At 35.2% G+C, this 18095-nt stretch overlaps 1 protein-coding gene across 5 annotated transcripts in view; it reads left to right on the top strand.

Annotated features, from left to right (window-relative positions):
• AHI1 (Abelson helper integration site 1) overlaps positions 1-17583 on the top strand; it is a 97994-nt gene extending 80411 nt beyond the window's left edge. For 4 of the 5 annotated variants that reach the window (XM_048075691.2, XM_048075690.2, XM_048075692.2 and 1 more), the window contains 2 exons: positions 10910-10989; positions 15030-16587. In XM_048075691.2, the coding sequence (XP_047931648.2) occupies positions 10910-10989; positions 15030-15258 (309 nt within the window). In that variant the 3' untranslated portion in view covers positions 15259-16587. Of the gene's footprint in view, positions 1-10909; positions 10990-15029 lie in introns of all 5 variants that reach the window. The other variant, XM_048075695.2, reaches the window with a different exon arrangement.
• Positions 17584-18095: the final 512 nt, after the last annotated feature.

Consider the following 18095-nt stretch of genomic DNA (forward strand, 5'->3'; position numbering starts at 1 on the left):
TTGGAATATGTACTGCCCACAGAATCTTCAAATTTTCTGCTATGAGATTTCCATATCTATCAGGTTGCTAAAAGAACAAAAGCTGTGATGTTTTCTCTCAAGCATTTTCCAGTCCATGTAGTACTTCCCTAATTAAGATACCCAGTATGATCATAAAGCCTCATTACCAGACAATGCGATATCCTGCATACAAACCTACTTATTTGTCAGTGGATCTTTCTATTTAAAAGCTGATGGTGATCCTCTGATATGAATGATTGCTCTCATCCTGTAGGTTGCTCAGGAGGAGACTTTATAGTTTGGAGGAATAAAGGAAAGAAATACCAAGAAACCTTAAACAGAGCATTATATTGGTTTTTCTGACTCCATCCATTTTTCTTAATTCCAGGCGTAATTGTTTTCTGCTGTAATATGTAAGGTACTACTGAAATAGTACTTTTAGGGGTTGTCTCCTTGGTTAGTTATTTTTATCCCTAAAGTACATTTTAAGTAAGTAAACAAGAGTTTTTACCAACTGTTAAAGCTCTTGATCAGATATAAAGTCTCTCCACTCCCATAGTATACAGCTTTTGGGTTGCAGCATTGTTGTTGTTTACGCATCACATGTTGTATTCCATGCAGAAACATTCCTATTTTTGTGATTTTAGTTAGAAGCTGGAATGCACAAAACAGCAAAGGAATAGCAACCAGTTTTTAGTAACATTAGAGAAAATGTACATGATGGAAAAAAATATTAAGGTGGTATGTTTTCTCTAGATCTTTTGAAATACTGCCCTGTTCAAAGCAGGCCAAACAATTTTCACTTCTCTAGACAGAGAATCAGAAACTTACTAACTTTCTGTGTAGCTTATGTTCCCCTTCTGTGAAGTAAAGATGATGATTGTCTTACACTGTAAAACAGCAAAGTAGTAATAGAAATGAGTTCAGCAACTGTTAGAATTTAAGAATTGTTTTATTCCAAAGTGTTTGTAGCCCTCTTAAGTATGCTTTCAGCAGCTACTCATTTAGTCAAATACTACCAATATAACTAATTTAAAGGGGATTTTTGTTCAGATTCCTTTCAAGTGATTTGACTTTTCTATATACTTCTCTAAAATTGAATTTAGTACTTTGCCTGACTTACAGGACTCAAAGTATGCAGAGTGGCTTGGTTACTTTTTTTTCTTTTATCAGATGGTGTATCTTTGCTATGTAATATATTGTAATGTTGAAGGTTAAAACACTCAAATCCACTTCTATTAACCTACTTTGTGTAACTTTTGTTTTTATATATGTGAATAGGGAGGTAACATTTATTAAATTATTTAGTACAGATTACTCACTTGGCAGTCTTGTTGAAGCCAACCGTCTTGTTGAAGCCAGCTGCTGTAAATTGAATGTTATGAGTGTTATGTTTCTAACTATACTTTAAAAATGAAATTAATCACCACATCGAGTAGTAATAATTAATCTGAAGTATCTGTTGCCACTTTGTGGCTGAGAAACTAAAAGTCAAATATCATTGTCCCAGAAAGGCAAGGGTGCATTACTTCCAGATACATGCTTTCTTCCAAAGTCAGAGTGGAACAAATTCAGGAAAAATAACTTCGTTACTAGAAAGCAGGAGGATTTCTTTTATCTGTTATCTATGTTGCTGGAGGCAAGAAAGGTATCACAGAGGGAATATGTTGCTATACTCACCCTGTTTCACACATACCCAGATTAGAAACGGGGGAAGAGCTGAGGTAGTTATTGTCATTAAGACTTGATCATTTTTTGTCCTAATCCTTTTTTGTTTGTTTTAGTTTAGTAGAAAACTAATTTAATTAGATCAAAACAATTTTTGTGCACACTAACTTACATTTGTCAGTTACAACCAATATTTATTATTCAACTTTATAAGTTATTTTTGATTAGCTCTAGATTTTGTCAAGTGTCTGTGGTTGACATACTATTCTAACAATCATTTTTGTATTACTAGTAGCTCTTCCAGTAACAGTTTTAGTAGTATTTCATCAAATTTTTCTTCACTGTGATTCTGCTGGCACTTTAAATTAAATTTACCATATCTTTAATCATTAATTTGAATTCTGTAGTAAAGCACATACAGTCCATACAGATATTCAAATGGTATAATGCATAAAGTATACAATAATAGTGCAAAAGCAGGCAGATATGTTGCTTTTCATCTTGTGTAGCATTGATCAACACCACAGAATCACCAGGGGTCAAGAAAAATCATGAAACATTTTCAAGTGCTGGAGAAAATGGCATAAGAGATTCGTATAATGGTTACAAGTTAGATACTGTCAAAGAATGAGCAATGAAGGAGAGAGTACACCATAATACATGGCATAGAGAGGAGAATTGGATGCAATCTTTTTTCCCCCTCTCCTGTTGTTAAACAAGAACAGGGAACATGAGGCTGAAATGAAACACATCCAGTATTTAGAGATGGAAATTCTTGTTTATGCCATGCTTAGTTATCTGGCAAATTAGCTACTACAAGACACTATTAAAACTTAGACATTCAGGGATTAATTTTTTTAATAGAAAGTGTAAGGCTGATGTAATGGCTGAGATTCCAGAAGCATCTAAATGAGTAGGAAATACAAATCTGGCTGCTGTATTTTATTTTATTTTATTTTATTTTTTAGGTTACATAAGTATTTAGCATACTTGCATATATGCTGTATAATTCACCAAAAAGATACTGAGCTGAAGTTACAGCAAATGAATTAAATCTCTCTGGAAAGCATGAGATGCCTTCAAGTGCAATGGTTTTACAAAAACTTCTGAGTGCTGCATAGACGAAACAAATGTCACTGAGCTGTTTGTCATAGTGAAGGAAAGTTCTATAGTGCTTTGACTTTAGGCAATACCAGATACTTCTGAGACAAAACTGCTCAGAGGACCACTGGGGGTCTGATCAGTTATGGCAGTTCCTGTGTTGCAGCAGTGACACAGCAACTTTTCTTCCTATTCCTTTCGTGTTTTTTCATTAGTAGAGCTGAAAGGAAATACCAATTTCTTTTACATGAGAAATATGAAAAATCATTTTTCTGTAATACCCTATGATTTTTATCTTGACAGAAAAGGAAGCATGTTTTCTTTGAAAATCCAGAAAATGTATTAAATAATTAAGTTGTTGCTTAAGTTGTTAAAACAGACTGTGAAATATAACCAATATTTTTTGTTGTTGTGCTCTTTTTTTGCCTTTTTTTTCCACAAGCATACTTTCCGAAATACTTAGTTATATCGAGGTTTGATACATCTCTTGTTCTTTATGTATTTTTAAGGAATATTTAAATATTTAATTAAGACTGCAAAAATATTATTACTGTGGAAATCATCATAGCAGCTATTCATGAGATTTTGCTACCATACTAGTCTAAAAAGGGCACCTGAAATGCAGATGAAGAATATGGTAGTTTGAATCACTGACAATACCAGATAATCTTATTAAAAATAGTTTTCCAACTGCGGATATTATAAGTACCTAACTATCTAGCTAAGCATCAGAAATTACGATGAGTGGATTAAATGGAATCATTAACATTTGAAGAGTGTGTAATACTTAGGGTCCAATATTAATGTTTGCAAATACAGGCCATTTTGTTGTAGTTCAAAGAGCTTTCAAAATGATTTCTACCATCAGCTTTGCATTCATAACATAATAATTTTATGCAAACCTTCTTTTCCTGCCTTATGAGTTACTTAACTCCTGAGCCACAAAATTAGGTCATAATCATGTTTAATTACAACATACATTTAAACTGCCAATAGAAGTTTCATGGAGTGAAGATCTATCTCACTATGCTGTTGAAGAATTCTAAGTATTGGGGACAGACCTACCATCTGGCTGGTCCAGTAAATCTGCTCTTTTCAGGTGCCTTAAGCTGAATGCAGAAAAGACAGGAATTCAGATAGGTTTGTGCTAGAAATCAGAATTTGGGGTTTTGTAAAATTTTGGCAAGTCTGAGACATTTCAAATTCAATACAGTACCTTTTTTTTTTGGTCAGAAATGTACTGCTGTCTAAAAGCCTTGTGAATAGGTTTTATAATTTAGGTTGGCCTACCATTTTTTTTATGTGAAATGCCTCTAAAAAGATTCTGAATGTTAAGTATTTCAGTTGGGTTATATGGGAATAGTGGGAAGGAGTGATGGACAAAACAAAGCAGTAATTTAAAATATCAGTTAAAATCATAAGAAAATATTCTTCCTAGTATATTTATCTTTGAAAATTTAAGTCAAGGTATAAAATAATGATCATAAGCATGAAAAGAAATTGTTTACTTCCTAGAACTACATTGTTATTACATGGTTTGGATAATCTAACTAGGGATCATCAAAATTTGACTGTATGTATATTTAAACAAATTTTGAGATTATCACTGTGTTCACATAAATAATTCATGTTCTCACTCTTCTTCCCCAGAGTAGGTTATAAGACAGCGTAGCATCTGTAAAATAACCTGCCAAGCTATTGAGGCTTTTCCTCTGGGCTTGAGCTCTTTCAATGTGGTTGGTTTTGTGGAGTCACAATTCATTAATTATAACTAAAAATTAAAACTTACTCCACAATATCTCCAAAAATACTAGCTAGAACTTTGCTAGTTTCATCAAAAATGTTAATTTTGTAGTTTGTTCTGATTCTGTTTTGTTCTCTAATTGTGCCTTTTTTCAGGTTACTGGGAAACAATTCATTGACTGATCAACTGTTAGGAAAAGGAGGGACTAGAAAGATCTGAGAATCTGAGAAACATTTATAAAAATTAGCATGGTAGAATTTTTTTCAATCAATAGAGCTGAAGACTTTCACACATCAGATGTGTGTCTATTTTGAAGATTCAGAGAGGTTGCAAACCCACTAAAATGTGATATTCAATTGAATTAGAATGGTGAAGCTGATAATTCTGGGCTTCGTTCTTGTATAATGTGATTACAGATCTCTTCTTCTAAAGGCATTGACACCTTCTGGGCTGAAAGATGCCATGCATTTTTAGAATCAGTCTGCAAGGTTGCTGTGTAGTCTTCCTCAGCAATCATTGAATAGGCATAAAATAGATACAACTTTGCAAATCCTGGTAACTGTTTTGATTGTTCTAGAAGAAACCTTCCTTCTGACAGAAATTTACTATGGTACCATCTACTAGGAATAGACTATTTTCCTCAAGCAAAATCTGACCTTAACATATTTCATCTTTTTAGTTCTGTAGTTTGTTATTTTTAGATACTGTTTTCCCTTTAAAATAGAGCTTGTACTATTCAGATTGAATAGTATTAAGCATTTGTTTTGCTACTTCATTTGTAAGCTGGTAGCTCTTTCTTTTTCAGGTCCAAAACCACCTCTGTGGTTCCTATGAGTTCTGTCTCATAAATGTTTGTGCCTGTGTCTATAGTGTTATTTGAGTTATTGAAATAAAAGTTATTCGTTTAATAAGCAAACTAGTATCTACTGGGAAAAAGTCAAGGATGATATGACATCCATAGCCATTTGCTGTAAGTGACTGTGGTCTATTTAAAGATAGGAAGAATCAGGCTGAGACGCTGAACTGGCGAAGCAGAACCAAAAATACTATTGAGCGACATTTATATTGTTAAGATAGCTCTCAAAAACAAGCTAACTTCTCTCTTCCCCATTGTTTTCTCCTCGGGTCCTCATAGCCTCTCTCTGAAGAGGATTGAACTATTTTTATGCAAATTTTAATGCAAAGCTGTAACCACAGATGAGTTCCCAGAGGCCAAGACCTCAAGACCGAAAACACCTGTTCTGAACCATAGTGCTTCAGTCTGAAGCATCTTGTCTCCACTCTTACTCCTCTTTATTTTGCTGTCTCTCAAACAGTCTTCCAGTGATTTGATTTCAGAGAGATAGTATTTGTCAGTATTGAGCTGTGACACTTAAAATTATGATTTTCGTCCACTAGATTTCCTGCAGGTCTCTCCTAGCTGTGAGCAGGCCCAGGATTTCGCAGTTTCAAAGACTGGACAAGGCAAAGTCCTCTGTGCCTGTTGCTCTAGCATTCCTAGATGCGGAAGCTAGTGAATGTTAGCATAGTCCCGAACACTTCAGTGATTTAGCTGCTTTTCAAGGGAAAGATACAAATTCATTTCAATGTCTTTGATGTACACAGAACTGCAGTTTTGTTAGATACTTGTAACTGAGGTAATAATTCTAGGCATAGGGTTGACAATATGGTGATCTGGTTTAGATAGGCTGGTACTTAATATTAGAGAACTTTATATATGTATATATATATATAATTATTGCATTTTAAATAAGGTCAGGGCAAAATAAATCTATGCAATTCCACTAGCAAAGCTTCCTGTCAGTTGTTGATTTAATGGGGAAATCTTTGGGTAGGTACAGAATAGGATGAGGGAAATAAGGAGTGTGGTGTGGTGTCACAATCATTTCTCCCAAACTTGACTCATTAGAAAAATTTTGACAGGAGGCTTCAACGTAGGTCTGGGGTGGTAAAGTATGTTGGTATACATCATTTCATCCATTGACTGCAGTAGAAAACAAAATATAGACTTAATACAAAAAGAGTTTAATGTCCTAAAGACTAATTTAAAATACACAGACATGTTTGTTCTTGTTGTCTGTGATCCAGTGAATCTTTAATTAGATGAGGTTCTGTAGAAACAGCTTCTATGGGAAAGTTTAGAGCATTTACTTTCATAGCTTGCATCACCAAAATAGAGGAAGAAAATAAATTCAGATTGCCTGCACCATTCCATCTTGTCCATCTGCCTCTTAACCTGTTAGATTACCTCTCCAGACCTTGGTTATAGAAACAACTCTATGCAGCCTAGAGGAAAGTACTGCAAAAAATCTAGAGATAGGATAAGACTTTGTCGTTGTTAATTCCTTTAGATGCACTCTGCTTCAGGTTTTCCTGTGAAGTGTGTTCTGATGCATCGGATTCTTTCCATGAATGTACAGGGAGCATTTATTGCTTAAGTTACTTCTTTGGATTCTGCAACAGGGATCAGGAACTGAACTGTTTTTGTATACTTAGCCTTTCATTTATTTTATTTTTTTGTCTTGGTCACTTCTTGTGTAGAAACACCAACAGTATTAAGGATCAAAGAATCAAGGCCAAATGAACTGTAAAGCAAGCATGTCCTCTAGAAAAGGAAAGTAATACAGTAAACATGTCAGGCTTTATTACAATTTTTGGTTTTGTGGTAGTAAACAAAGCAAAAGAAACTTCAGGATGAGCTGATGGTCTCCTGCCTTTCTGGTGTGCTGTATTTTTCAAAGGGTGGAGAATTAGAATAAGGCAACAAAACAACACCACTGGTGGCACTGCACACGGAGCTCATATGTTGTACTGTGTTCAGTATTTGTTCTTGTGAACAGAAAAGTTCAAGATATGAATATTAATTATCTGACATATTTACTGTATTTTTTGTTTAGAACAAACGCAGCCCTAGTAATTTGGTTTGAATGTTTAAGCTCTGCACTGTGGATGAACTTCATAGCTAACACTGTATCTGTTACAATGCAGAGTTTGCTGAATCTTAGTATGGACACACTGACAATAGTGGAGAGGTGTTCAGAGCTTCCCGTCAGATGTGCCCATGCAAAATAAGAGGTCAAAGAGGTTTAGAAATGGGAAAAGGAGATAAGCAGTCTCCTCAGCCATACTCTAGACTTCTGTTGCCTGCTGCTTACATTAGCATGCCCCTGGTGCACTCTCCATATACAAGTGTTACTACAGCCTCATTAGCTGTATACCTCTTGCCTGCTCCCCTACCCTCCACTGCCTCATTCACTGTGCTCCTCCTGCTGCTTTCATCCTCTTGTTGCACCATCTAGTTAATGCACTGCCTTCTTGCATCTGCCCCCACCTCACCTATTCCTTCAGTACTGTTACTGCTTGGCTGCGTCGCTGGGATGGGAAATGTAGGTCGAGGACTGGGCTAAGAAGGACGCAAAGATAAGTGGGATAGCGAAGAACAGAAGGTAGTGGCAGTGAGATCTGCTTCAAAAAGATCTTGTATCTGTGCAGTTCCTGCCTCATTACGTGCTTGAAAGTTTGTAGGAATGAGGTAAGAAAGCTATCATATTCAAACAGTACTCTGGAGAATTGGGAGTCTGTCCCTATGTACCCTAGGAATTCTCATTAATTACCATGCCAGCTGAACACAGCTTTTCCAAGGTAGTCTAATTGTGTGCTCTTCTTTCCTTGGTACCCATGCTGAAATGCTGTGCTTGAATGTATAAAAGCCTATGTAACAAGTAGTTTTAAAAACAGATCATAGGAAAGATCATAGGAACTTTCAGTTAAGAAGCTTAATTTAGTGGGTATTTTAACCTCCTGTCTGTAAAACAAGCATAATTTCCTGTGTTTTGGTGTTTGAAAGTATTTTAAAATGTAAGAGATGTCAGTCTTCTGTAGTGTCATTTAAGGGAATTCTAGCAGAATGGACTTTGGAAAGATCCATACTTAATTATGGTATTAGTACAATATAGAGATTGTCACACTAGCTTAAAAATGGAACATCAAAAAAAAAAACTAGTTCAGCATTGTTCACATAGGGTTTTCAAGGAAAAAAATTAGTTCTGACTGCAAGTAAAGGGAGTGCCTTATTGTGTATGGCAAGCACCTAGAAGGTTACGAATGATGTAGGAAGTATTAGTTATTTAAGAGTCATTCCCTTTACATCAGTCACTTGTGTTTTCATATGAATGGCATTATATTTCTTCCTTTATGTTTAATTGTACCATTGACTTAGTCTAAAGTTATTGCTGTATTAACAAGAATTTTGTCTGTGAAACAGAAGATTTTTTTTCCTAGCCCAGCCAATGCTACATTAGTACATTGTAATATGCTGATTTTTGTCTAAATTAATCTAGTAAACTATGTTATTTCAGCAGACTAATTCTAATGACTAATGTTTGCACATGGTTGTTGTGGGCAGTGTGCTTTATATGATCAGTAAGTCAATGGGAGCTTGATCCTGTTTCTTCTAACTCAGCAGTAAAATAAATATTAAACTAACAAAATAATACTAGGGAGCAAGACCAAGACAAAAAAGTTCAAATTTCATTAAACTACTTGTGTTGACTAGATTTTATTTTATTTAATTCCATTTTGAGTTTAAGAAAGTAATTAAACTCTTCAAGACCTAAAAGTGAGGTTTGGGAAATATGAGTTCTGTTTCTAGTACAGTCTTTATTTGTGTGTCAAGACAATTTTAATCTGTGCCTCACTTTACCCAGAATTAAAATTGGACAATAGCACTTGACAGAGAAATTTTAAGTGTTTTTTTATTAGGGCTTTGAAATCTGTGATGGATAAATTTTAGTGTCTGAAAACAGAGTATTTTCACTCTGTTTCAACATACTGAAACAAATGCTTTATTTATTTAAAAAAAAAAAAAAAGGTTGTGAAGCAACCCATTGTTTTCTGTTTCCATTCTGTGTAGAGTGACTATCACTAGAGTGATACCTTGCATATGAGGTCGCACAAAATGAAATAAACAGTTGGCAGATTGAAGTGTCAAGAACTATCTTTTTTTCCCCTTTCTGTTACTTCCAAAAAATCCTTGTTGACTTTGTAGCTACTTTTTTAGATGCTGTATTGTTGTCGGGCACTCTAGAGTTGCTGAATGGCACTCCCTTCCTAATACTGCTCATATTTTACCAAGCCTTTCCAGCGCAGTAACGTCAATAACCAGCTCTTTCCTGGAGCAATCCAAGCTGATACCAGAACATTAAACATCTTATTTACAAGCAGATGAGTACATCTGTGCTTGGCAGAACTGAATGGGCTGATCTTTTTAACACTAGGGCCATCCGAGAAATTCAGGAACAATGTGGTAGGTTTTGCTTTAGGTAGGCTATGAATCTGAAGCTGAACTAAAAAAATCATAAGCATGGGCCAAGTTAGTTTCAAGCTCATTCTTCTCTTTAGTCCCTGAAAAATATTACTTTTTGGAAAGTACCAGATCTAATCTGTCCCTCCTTTCTCTGGCCTCGGGCTCTACGACATGACACTTTTTCTCCAGTTTCTTTGTAGGGACCAGTTGCTACTGTCACAACAGCTGCCTGGATATAACTCCTGTTTTTCTTTCACGCATACCGTACCAGACACTTACAGAATGTAGCAGTCCTGTCAACCTGAAGTCCACAACAGTTTTTCACCAATAGCATTGTGTGCTGTCCTGCTTTCCACAGTTGTTGTTTGTGGTGCTCTGGAGGCCTGAAGTACATGGCTGGATGTGTGTGTATGCCCTGTTCCGAAAGAGCAAATTTTGAATGAGTCTGTCAGTAGTGTTGGCTTCTGTCCTCTGTGAAAATTAAGCTGTATGGTTTATATAAGACATTTGTGAATGGTCTGGGTGGCAGAAGGTAGAGAAAATAAGGTGTCCCTGAAGACAGTAATCTCAGGTCTCGTACTAACTGAAAAAAAAAAAAAAATCTAAAAGGGACATGATGTCTTCCTGATGGAATTAGAAGAGTGTTTACAGAGGGCTAGTTGCATTTTTTTTTCTTTTTCTTTTGAGCCCTGAGTAGTAAAGTAACCTGGAGTGGTGGTTTTTTTTTTTTTAAAGGCTAGGCATCTCTTGTTAAAACTATGCAATGAGATGGCTTTTTAGCATTCTCCAGTAGCAGACATAACTTACTTTTCACAGACTGTTTGTATTTTAAGCTTAGCAGATTCATAACTTCTTGTTTCTACACATACCTGAACTGTCTTCTATTTGCAAGTAGCTTTTTTTTTTAAACCAGGCTACTGTTTCCTTGTTTGTAACCACATAGGAGTTAACATTTTATGGCTGATAGACATTATTTTTCAAACGAGGTATATTCTCTCCTTATTCAGGAAGCTGGTGGGTTTTCAATGTACATGTGTTGGCCCCGTTGTCTTTCTTCTTTCTACCTTCCTGCTTTTTTTTTTCTTTTACAGATGTCACCAGTCATCAGTAAGACGGGGGACCTGAAATGTATCTCAGGGCATGACACAGATAGGGACTCACCTGCAACACAGTAAGCAAGAAATATTTGAAATGATTTGCAGTGTTACATCTGTAACTACTGTTAGGAAGCTGTCTTAGCAAGCAAAACAAGAAGGTAACTTTAGGATACTTATTCAAAAAGAGTGCTTCACACTTAAAATGTGAAGGAAATAACAATTTCTATATACATATACAAACAAAAACATATACCATAATGTACATCAGAATAAAAACTAAGGAACACGGGATTGTCCTATGGCTTTCCTTTGTTATGTATTAGACTTTATTGATACAAATTAAAAAATATTTTTACACCTTCTAAAAAGTAGTACAAATTGGAAAAGGTCACATACTGAGAAGGTGCAAGCTACCATCTTTGATTGTGACACTTGCATTTCTTAAAAATTGTGTTCATTTGTTGTGTGCTGTAAGCAGATAAGATCTCAACATTTTGAACAGGAGCTGCTACAATATATTTAGCTATTGCAATCATTTGTACCTGGAAAAAATCATCTGAAAATACTTCTTGAGGTATTTTATCTACCACTTTAGGTATCTGTCATCTAAGCAAAGTTATTTTACTGATTATTTTCCAGACTGGTCCCATAACCTTCCCTCAACATTGCAGATGCAGTTACATATATAATTTTAACTTCTGTAAATCCTAAATGATTTTTTTTACATCTCCACCTCTATCTAGATTTGAATATAAATTGTGAGTGGAAAGTTCAACACTCATGTTTGATGAGAAAGGGACTGTAAGACTATAAGTTGGTAATAAGTTGGTATAATTCAGGGTTGAATTTTGAGCATGACTATTCTGATAGGACTTAAGGAAGGAAATGCCTTAAAAGTACAGTTACTGTGACAGTTGATACAGTCTGTCAGAAGCCATTATCAAAAATTTGATGACTGGACAGTGTTAGTAGAGCTTCAGCAAACAATTTGTTTGAGTGCCTTTTCCCAGGCAAACACTGATTAACGAGGGACCACAGATTTAAAATGTGGAATCACAAATTATTTAATCAAATTCAAGAATTTCAAGTCATGTCAAATGTGAAATACTCATTTTAATGGAAGCTAAATCTACCCTGAGAAGAGCTCAGGCTGAAGTATCATGCTGAAGAAATAGAGCCCAAACTTCTTCAGTTGCATTTCAAAAATTTGAGGGAAGCTGCCTGCATGCCTTTGTTGCTGGAATGTACTCCCTCCTCCTGAAGCTTTGGAGTAGGAATGTTATGGAGATGGCAATCTGAAGTCGTGCTTTATGTCATTGCTCTCTCGTCTGGACAAAGAGCAGTGTTTCAGAGCCTCTTTCACAAACTCTCAAGGCACTGAGCCATTTATACCTGATTGTTGGTGAGGGAGAGTGAAAGATGCCATGAGATAGTGTTTGATGCTATACCTTATGAGGGGAGAAGAATATGAAAGGGAGAAGAACAGATGTTTCAGTACTACGGTGTTGTATTGTATTTTGCTTTGCTTTGACCAGACATTCTAGGTTTTGTTATATATTTGCTGCCTTGAAAATATATACTTTGCAATGTTTTTCCATGAACTAGAACACAATGAAATGTAATTCAGTTGTCTTTTATTATAGCAGTGACTGCAAACACCAGTTTTTTGCTTGTTTGTTTGTTTGGTTTTTGTTTTCTTTTTTCAGAAGAGACTATAAGTTCTTGCTGTGTTTTAATAGCTGGAAGAGAAGAGGATATTCTTCTCTTTGCCACTACTTTGAAAGACAGCTCCATGTTTCTGTTTGGAGGTTACCCATGTAGTACACATTAGATAGTAAAACATCTCAGAAACATGGCTGCATATTTTTCATTAAAACTGTCACTTCTCTGTACCTGAAACCATGACCCATGGGGGCTGTGACAGAACTGCAGTTTTCCAGTATCACAGCACTTGGCTTGTTGAAATACCTAGAAAATGACACACAGGCTAGAGTTAAGATTTTAACTGGAAAAGTTTTCTATTGTAGCATCTAAAAGCGATTTCAACATGACTTGAGATCCAGTCCAATCTGTGATTAAATATTCAATTCAAAAGTTTCCATTTTCTTCCTGTTTTCTATGAAAACATATTTAACATCCATGTCATATGCTAATACATAGAAGGAACCGATCAGTAACTAAATTTTGTAGCAATCAGTTCATTTGTGATTACCAAGTATGCAGGTTCTGTATGGAAAAGTGAAACTTTGCACCTCCACAATTCACAGTATCTTTCTTTGAGCTTCCAAGTGGTTGTTTGATGGTTTGCCTAATAAAGAACACTATTCATTATGACCACAGTACCTGCTGCAAAAGAAACTGAAGGGCAAGTTTTGATGGAATACCTATCTTTCAGAATTTCCAGATGGAAAATACCATTTTTCAACATGAAAATAAATTTCAACAATTTATTCACTTATTGAATTGAAATAAATAAATTGAATTTATTTTTTATTTCAATTATTTTCAACATGAAAATAATTATCCAAGATGGCAGCTGATTTTTATCTTAGCCAAGCAGTTAACCTGTCTTCTGCAGACTCTAGAAGAAACAGAAATGTCTATATAATAGATGTTAACTAAGGTTTTTATCCAAGTATCTCAAAGATTAGTTACATTGCTGCATCTGATGTGATGTTCAAATAATAAAAAGATGAACACCTCTTCTCAAAAATTTGAGTAGAATAAATTTATGCCAAAAATCTGCATGGTAGCCTCACCCTTTGAATATTAATGATTAGATATCATCTCAGCACAGACTTGTATCTCCCTAGATATATTCCCATTTTACAGTTTTCTTGAGCTGCACAAGGTAGTGCTCTCTCCATAAATTTACAATGATTACACATCAAACCCAGATGAACACTCAGTTTGGTAGAAAATTGTACTTACTGGTTAATTATGATTCTGATCTCTGGTTTCCTCAGGTGGCAATACTTTTCAGCTTGTCCTAGGAATCCTAATGCAGGGGGTATTAACTTCCTGAACCTTTTCCCTCAGGATGCTCTGGTATTAGAGCTGCAGCAATTCACATTTTCATGAATAAACAGCTCAGCTTAAAAGAAATAAATAAAACTTACAGGCAGATAGTATTAATTCCATTAGGAAGGCCAATATGTAAACATTTTAATCTATAAAAATTATTACATTAGCACAATATCACCATTAGTAATGGTCTTACAGCAGTGTTTTTTGGGAAACTACACTGTCTCATTGCATTCTTCAGTCTTGATTCCTCTGCTTGTTTACATATTTCAGCAGCATCCAGCATTAATAGTTCTGGTCACAAAGAAAGATCAGTTTATGCTACATGCAATACAAATTTTAAACAAAGACAGTACCTGCTCTTGATAGATTACATTTAAATGAGTATGGTGTATATATAAATTTACAGCTTCTGTCAAGAATGGGGATGCATGGTAGAAGTGGTGTAACATCTGCATAGTCACTGGCAATATCTGCAAGACAAGCCTGGTTCCCTTGTTTGAAGCACTAACTGGTAAAAACACAGGAGCTTGCCTTGATTCTTTTGTCATTGTACAAAGTCTGAGAAGCACAAATAGACATAAAAATCACTAGTTCTATGAATGTATCATAGTTTAGGTAAGTTCAAATGGAAAAACTAATCTTTTGCACTTTGTCTGCCTGTCTCCCATACAATGGTTAAATAAATAAAACATGAATTTCTCTTAAATTGCAAGTATTTTGATGTTTGAGCTTAGAAAAGAATAAAAGTGCAATGGCTTTTATGATTGGAGGAGACTGGTAATTTGTATTTTTAATGATGTGTTGATTGTTGAACAAGACTTGCTGATTTTTAAGATCATGAGCGGTTCTTTTTAAAGCAGTGCTATGACATGTTGAAAAGCAGACTAATAGAGTGGTCTCATTTTGTCCTCATGTTTTTTCTGTCTTTGTTCTGCAGTGGAATGGTAGTTTTTGTAGCTGTTTGAGCATTGTACTCAAGGGGGACAGACAGACAATTGCTCTAATGCATCAGCTGTGTGTGGAAAAAGCTCTAAATTTGAGCTAACTTTGTGTTTCTTTTACTCTTTTTATATCCACTTTCCCCTAGAGGTGTAAAGAAAAAGAAGAAAAGGATACAGAAGAACGAGACAGAAAATCAGACCAACTTAATGGGTCTCGATTCTCCTGTATCATCAGTTACAGCTAATGGTGTTGAAAATGAACCTACAGCCCATGGGGTGGAATTGAAGAAGAAGAAAAGGGCAGCGAGAGGCTCGAACTTGAGCAAAAGTGGAAAGACAAATATTGCCTTTGAGCCTGAATGCTATGACGTATAGTCATAATTTAATTCCAAATACCAATGTGACATTCAGTATACACACAGAAATGTATTTGAATGATGCAACTTCAATCTTGCTTCTAGATTGACAAGAAATAAACAACAACAAAGAACTAAAATACACAAAATGGTGGCAGTTGTGACTTAACAGTGGTGTAACCCTGTTCAAAATAATTTTGATCAGGGTTCCTTGAAATTAACAGAACTTGAATGTCCAGCTCTTCACTAGACTGGTAAAATCTGAAATGCACTTTCATATTTTGTGAGAATCCCACTGACAAATACAATGTTAACCATCTGGTTATATCCTAAGTTAGGCTAAGCAGGCATTTCTGTGGACTGCAGATCAGTCTATTGTGAGCAGAGAATTGAGTCCAAAAGTGTAATCTAGAACAAAACAAACCCAACCACAACAAAAGTTCTTGAATTAGCATTTTATTTATTTTTTTTGTATATAAAATAGAGCAGTGTTCAGGATGGTGAAGTTGCAAAGGAATGCTGACATTACAATGTACCTGAAAACATGAGCTTTTATTTATTATTTTTTTTCTGACATGAAATATTCACTTGGACTACATAGTGCAGCACTTAAGCAAATTGTTGAGTAACTACCTATGCAACTAGTCAGACTTCAGTGGGACTGTTCATGCTTTCCAATCCAAATAAGTGTTGCAAATTCCAGGCACTTATATTTTCAAATGAGATTTTTATGCGTATAATAAAGGTGCATTGCAGTTTTGTCAGAGTTCCTGGCTGCTTTGGCAGCAGTCTTGCCAAATAAGTGTTCGTTCTTCTGAATGAAATATTTCGTTATCAAACTGTGTATTGTTATACTTTTTCTTGTAGTCTTTATTCAGCTGTACGTGTCATTAATCTTTTTTTTTGCTTGAGTATTATGTTGTGAACTTTTACTAATAACTTTGCTAATTATCTACAATTCTAAATAATTTGTTTTATATTAAATGAAACACTTTCTATCAGTTAGTGCTGGTATTTTTTCTGGCTGATGATGTCCAGTTTATTTTTACTCTGCTAGGAAATTCTTCCTCCTCCCCCTCTGAAGCAATAAATAACATAAAATTAGAAAGCCCTTATTTAGTAGACAGGGCACTTGATTCCATTAAAAAAAGAAGTGAAAATAACAATGTTGGGCACTGATGTGTGAAATGCACCCAGATGCAGAGCACTAGTTGCTATATATTTTCTAATACCTTCCCTGCACATGTTAAACGAGACAAACCTGTAAACCTGTTTCTTTTGAGTAAAAAGGAGCAGCAAATGTTCTTTTTGGCCCCACTGGTAATGGTTCTTTGCCAGCAGTCCTAGCTCGGCTTTGCCTAGTGCATGTGTATGGAGTTTTCTCCTAAATGGGACGCGTGTGTGTACTGGAACATTATGAACATCTCTTTCCCAGTCATAGGTTCTGTAAAATTATCTTAGTCCAGGGACTGCCTGCTTCCAGCAAGGGTACTTGCTTCTTATGCTTTTACTTTTGCAATATATTCAAATTCATAATTCTGCATGACATGCGGGTTTTAAAGATTTTAGAAAAGAGAAAAATCTCAACATCTTAGGTTTCGTTAAAATGTCCAGGGTTGCACTTAAAAGAAAGGCAGAGCGTGACATCAGGCTCCACGTCAGGGAGAGCTGAGCAGTAGCCAAGATCTGGGAGCTCATTGGAAGGCATTGTAAAATGTTAATTTGGCATTGTGGATGCTGAAGACAGAAATAACACTTCAGATAAACACCACAGAGAGATGGTAGTTCTAATCAAAGGCACAGCACCTCCTTTCATGCTTGCGAACTAGGGCTCCAATTATGTTCACTGCTCTGAAGCTGAATAGAGCTGCTCTGCCACACTTTCCAAATTGAGAGGAGAGGCAGCAGTAGTGTCTTCCAAGGCACAGTTCCAAATAACAATTAAGCAGAAGAAATCAGATAAGAGCCAAACATGAAAATGCAGGGAGTTGAAAATAAACTTTTCATAATGTTTTCTTGTAATTGCAATATCTTTTGTTTTGTTTTTATATTTTTTTTTACTCCCTACCACATGGTTGGCTGGATTTTTCTATTGCTTTATACCAAATCACTGCGGTATTGGAGGTTTCTGCATTCATTTACCAGAAAATGAACAAAAATAAGGACCTGCAATTAAAAAAAGTTGAAGTGTTCTTTCAGTATTTAAGTTAGAACCTTCAGACTATTATCACTTCTCAACAAATTATTAACAGGGCACACTAGAAATTACAGTTTTTACCTTTTGTTCAGAAATATGGCTAATGCATTCATTGTAAAAACAGTTTTTCTTGAGAGATTAATCATTCTTCAGATGTTGCTGTTGGCATTTTAAAGTTTTTCTTTCTAAAAAGCATTCTTCTTTTCTTTTAAAGAATAAAACATAAACAGTTTGGAATAGAATAATAGTTTAGAAAAAGTTTTGAAATTTAACTTCATATAATGCTTCTTGTTTCTATGTCAATGCAACCTACATATTTTTCAAATCACTTCAAAATGAACATTGTATACATTTTCTGAAAACTGTACAAGTATTTAGAAGAAGAAAAGAATTCAAGAAGGATTCAGATTACCTCCTGAAATTTTTCTTTTTTTTTTTTTTTTTAAGCTGACGAACTACATTAAGTACCCTAAAACGTGAGTGCCCTGCAAAATTGCTCCCTAAACCATGACTTGAAATACCAGAATTATAAACATCTGTTTGAGGAATTTTTACAGGGTGATACTAATTCATTGCTAGAACAACACAGATAAAAACTGGTTTAAAAAAAGGTAAATATTAGATATTTATAACTGCCTGGTGATAACAGCACAGTAGGT

The sequence above is a fragment of the Anser cygnoides genome, chromosome 3, assembly GCF_040182565.1.
Source record: "Anser cygnoides isolate HZ-2024a breed goose chromosome 3, Taihu_goose_T2T_genome, whole genome shotgun sequence".
NCBI lineage: Eukaryota > Metazoa > Chordata > Aves > Anseriformes > Anatidae > Anser > Anser cygnoides.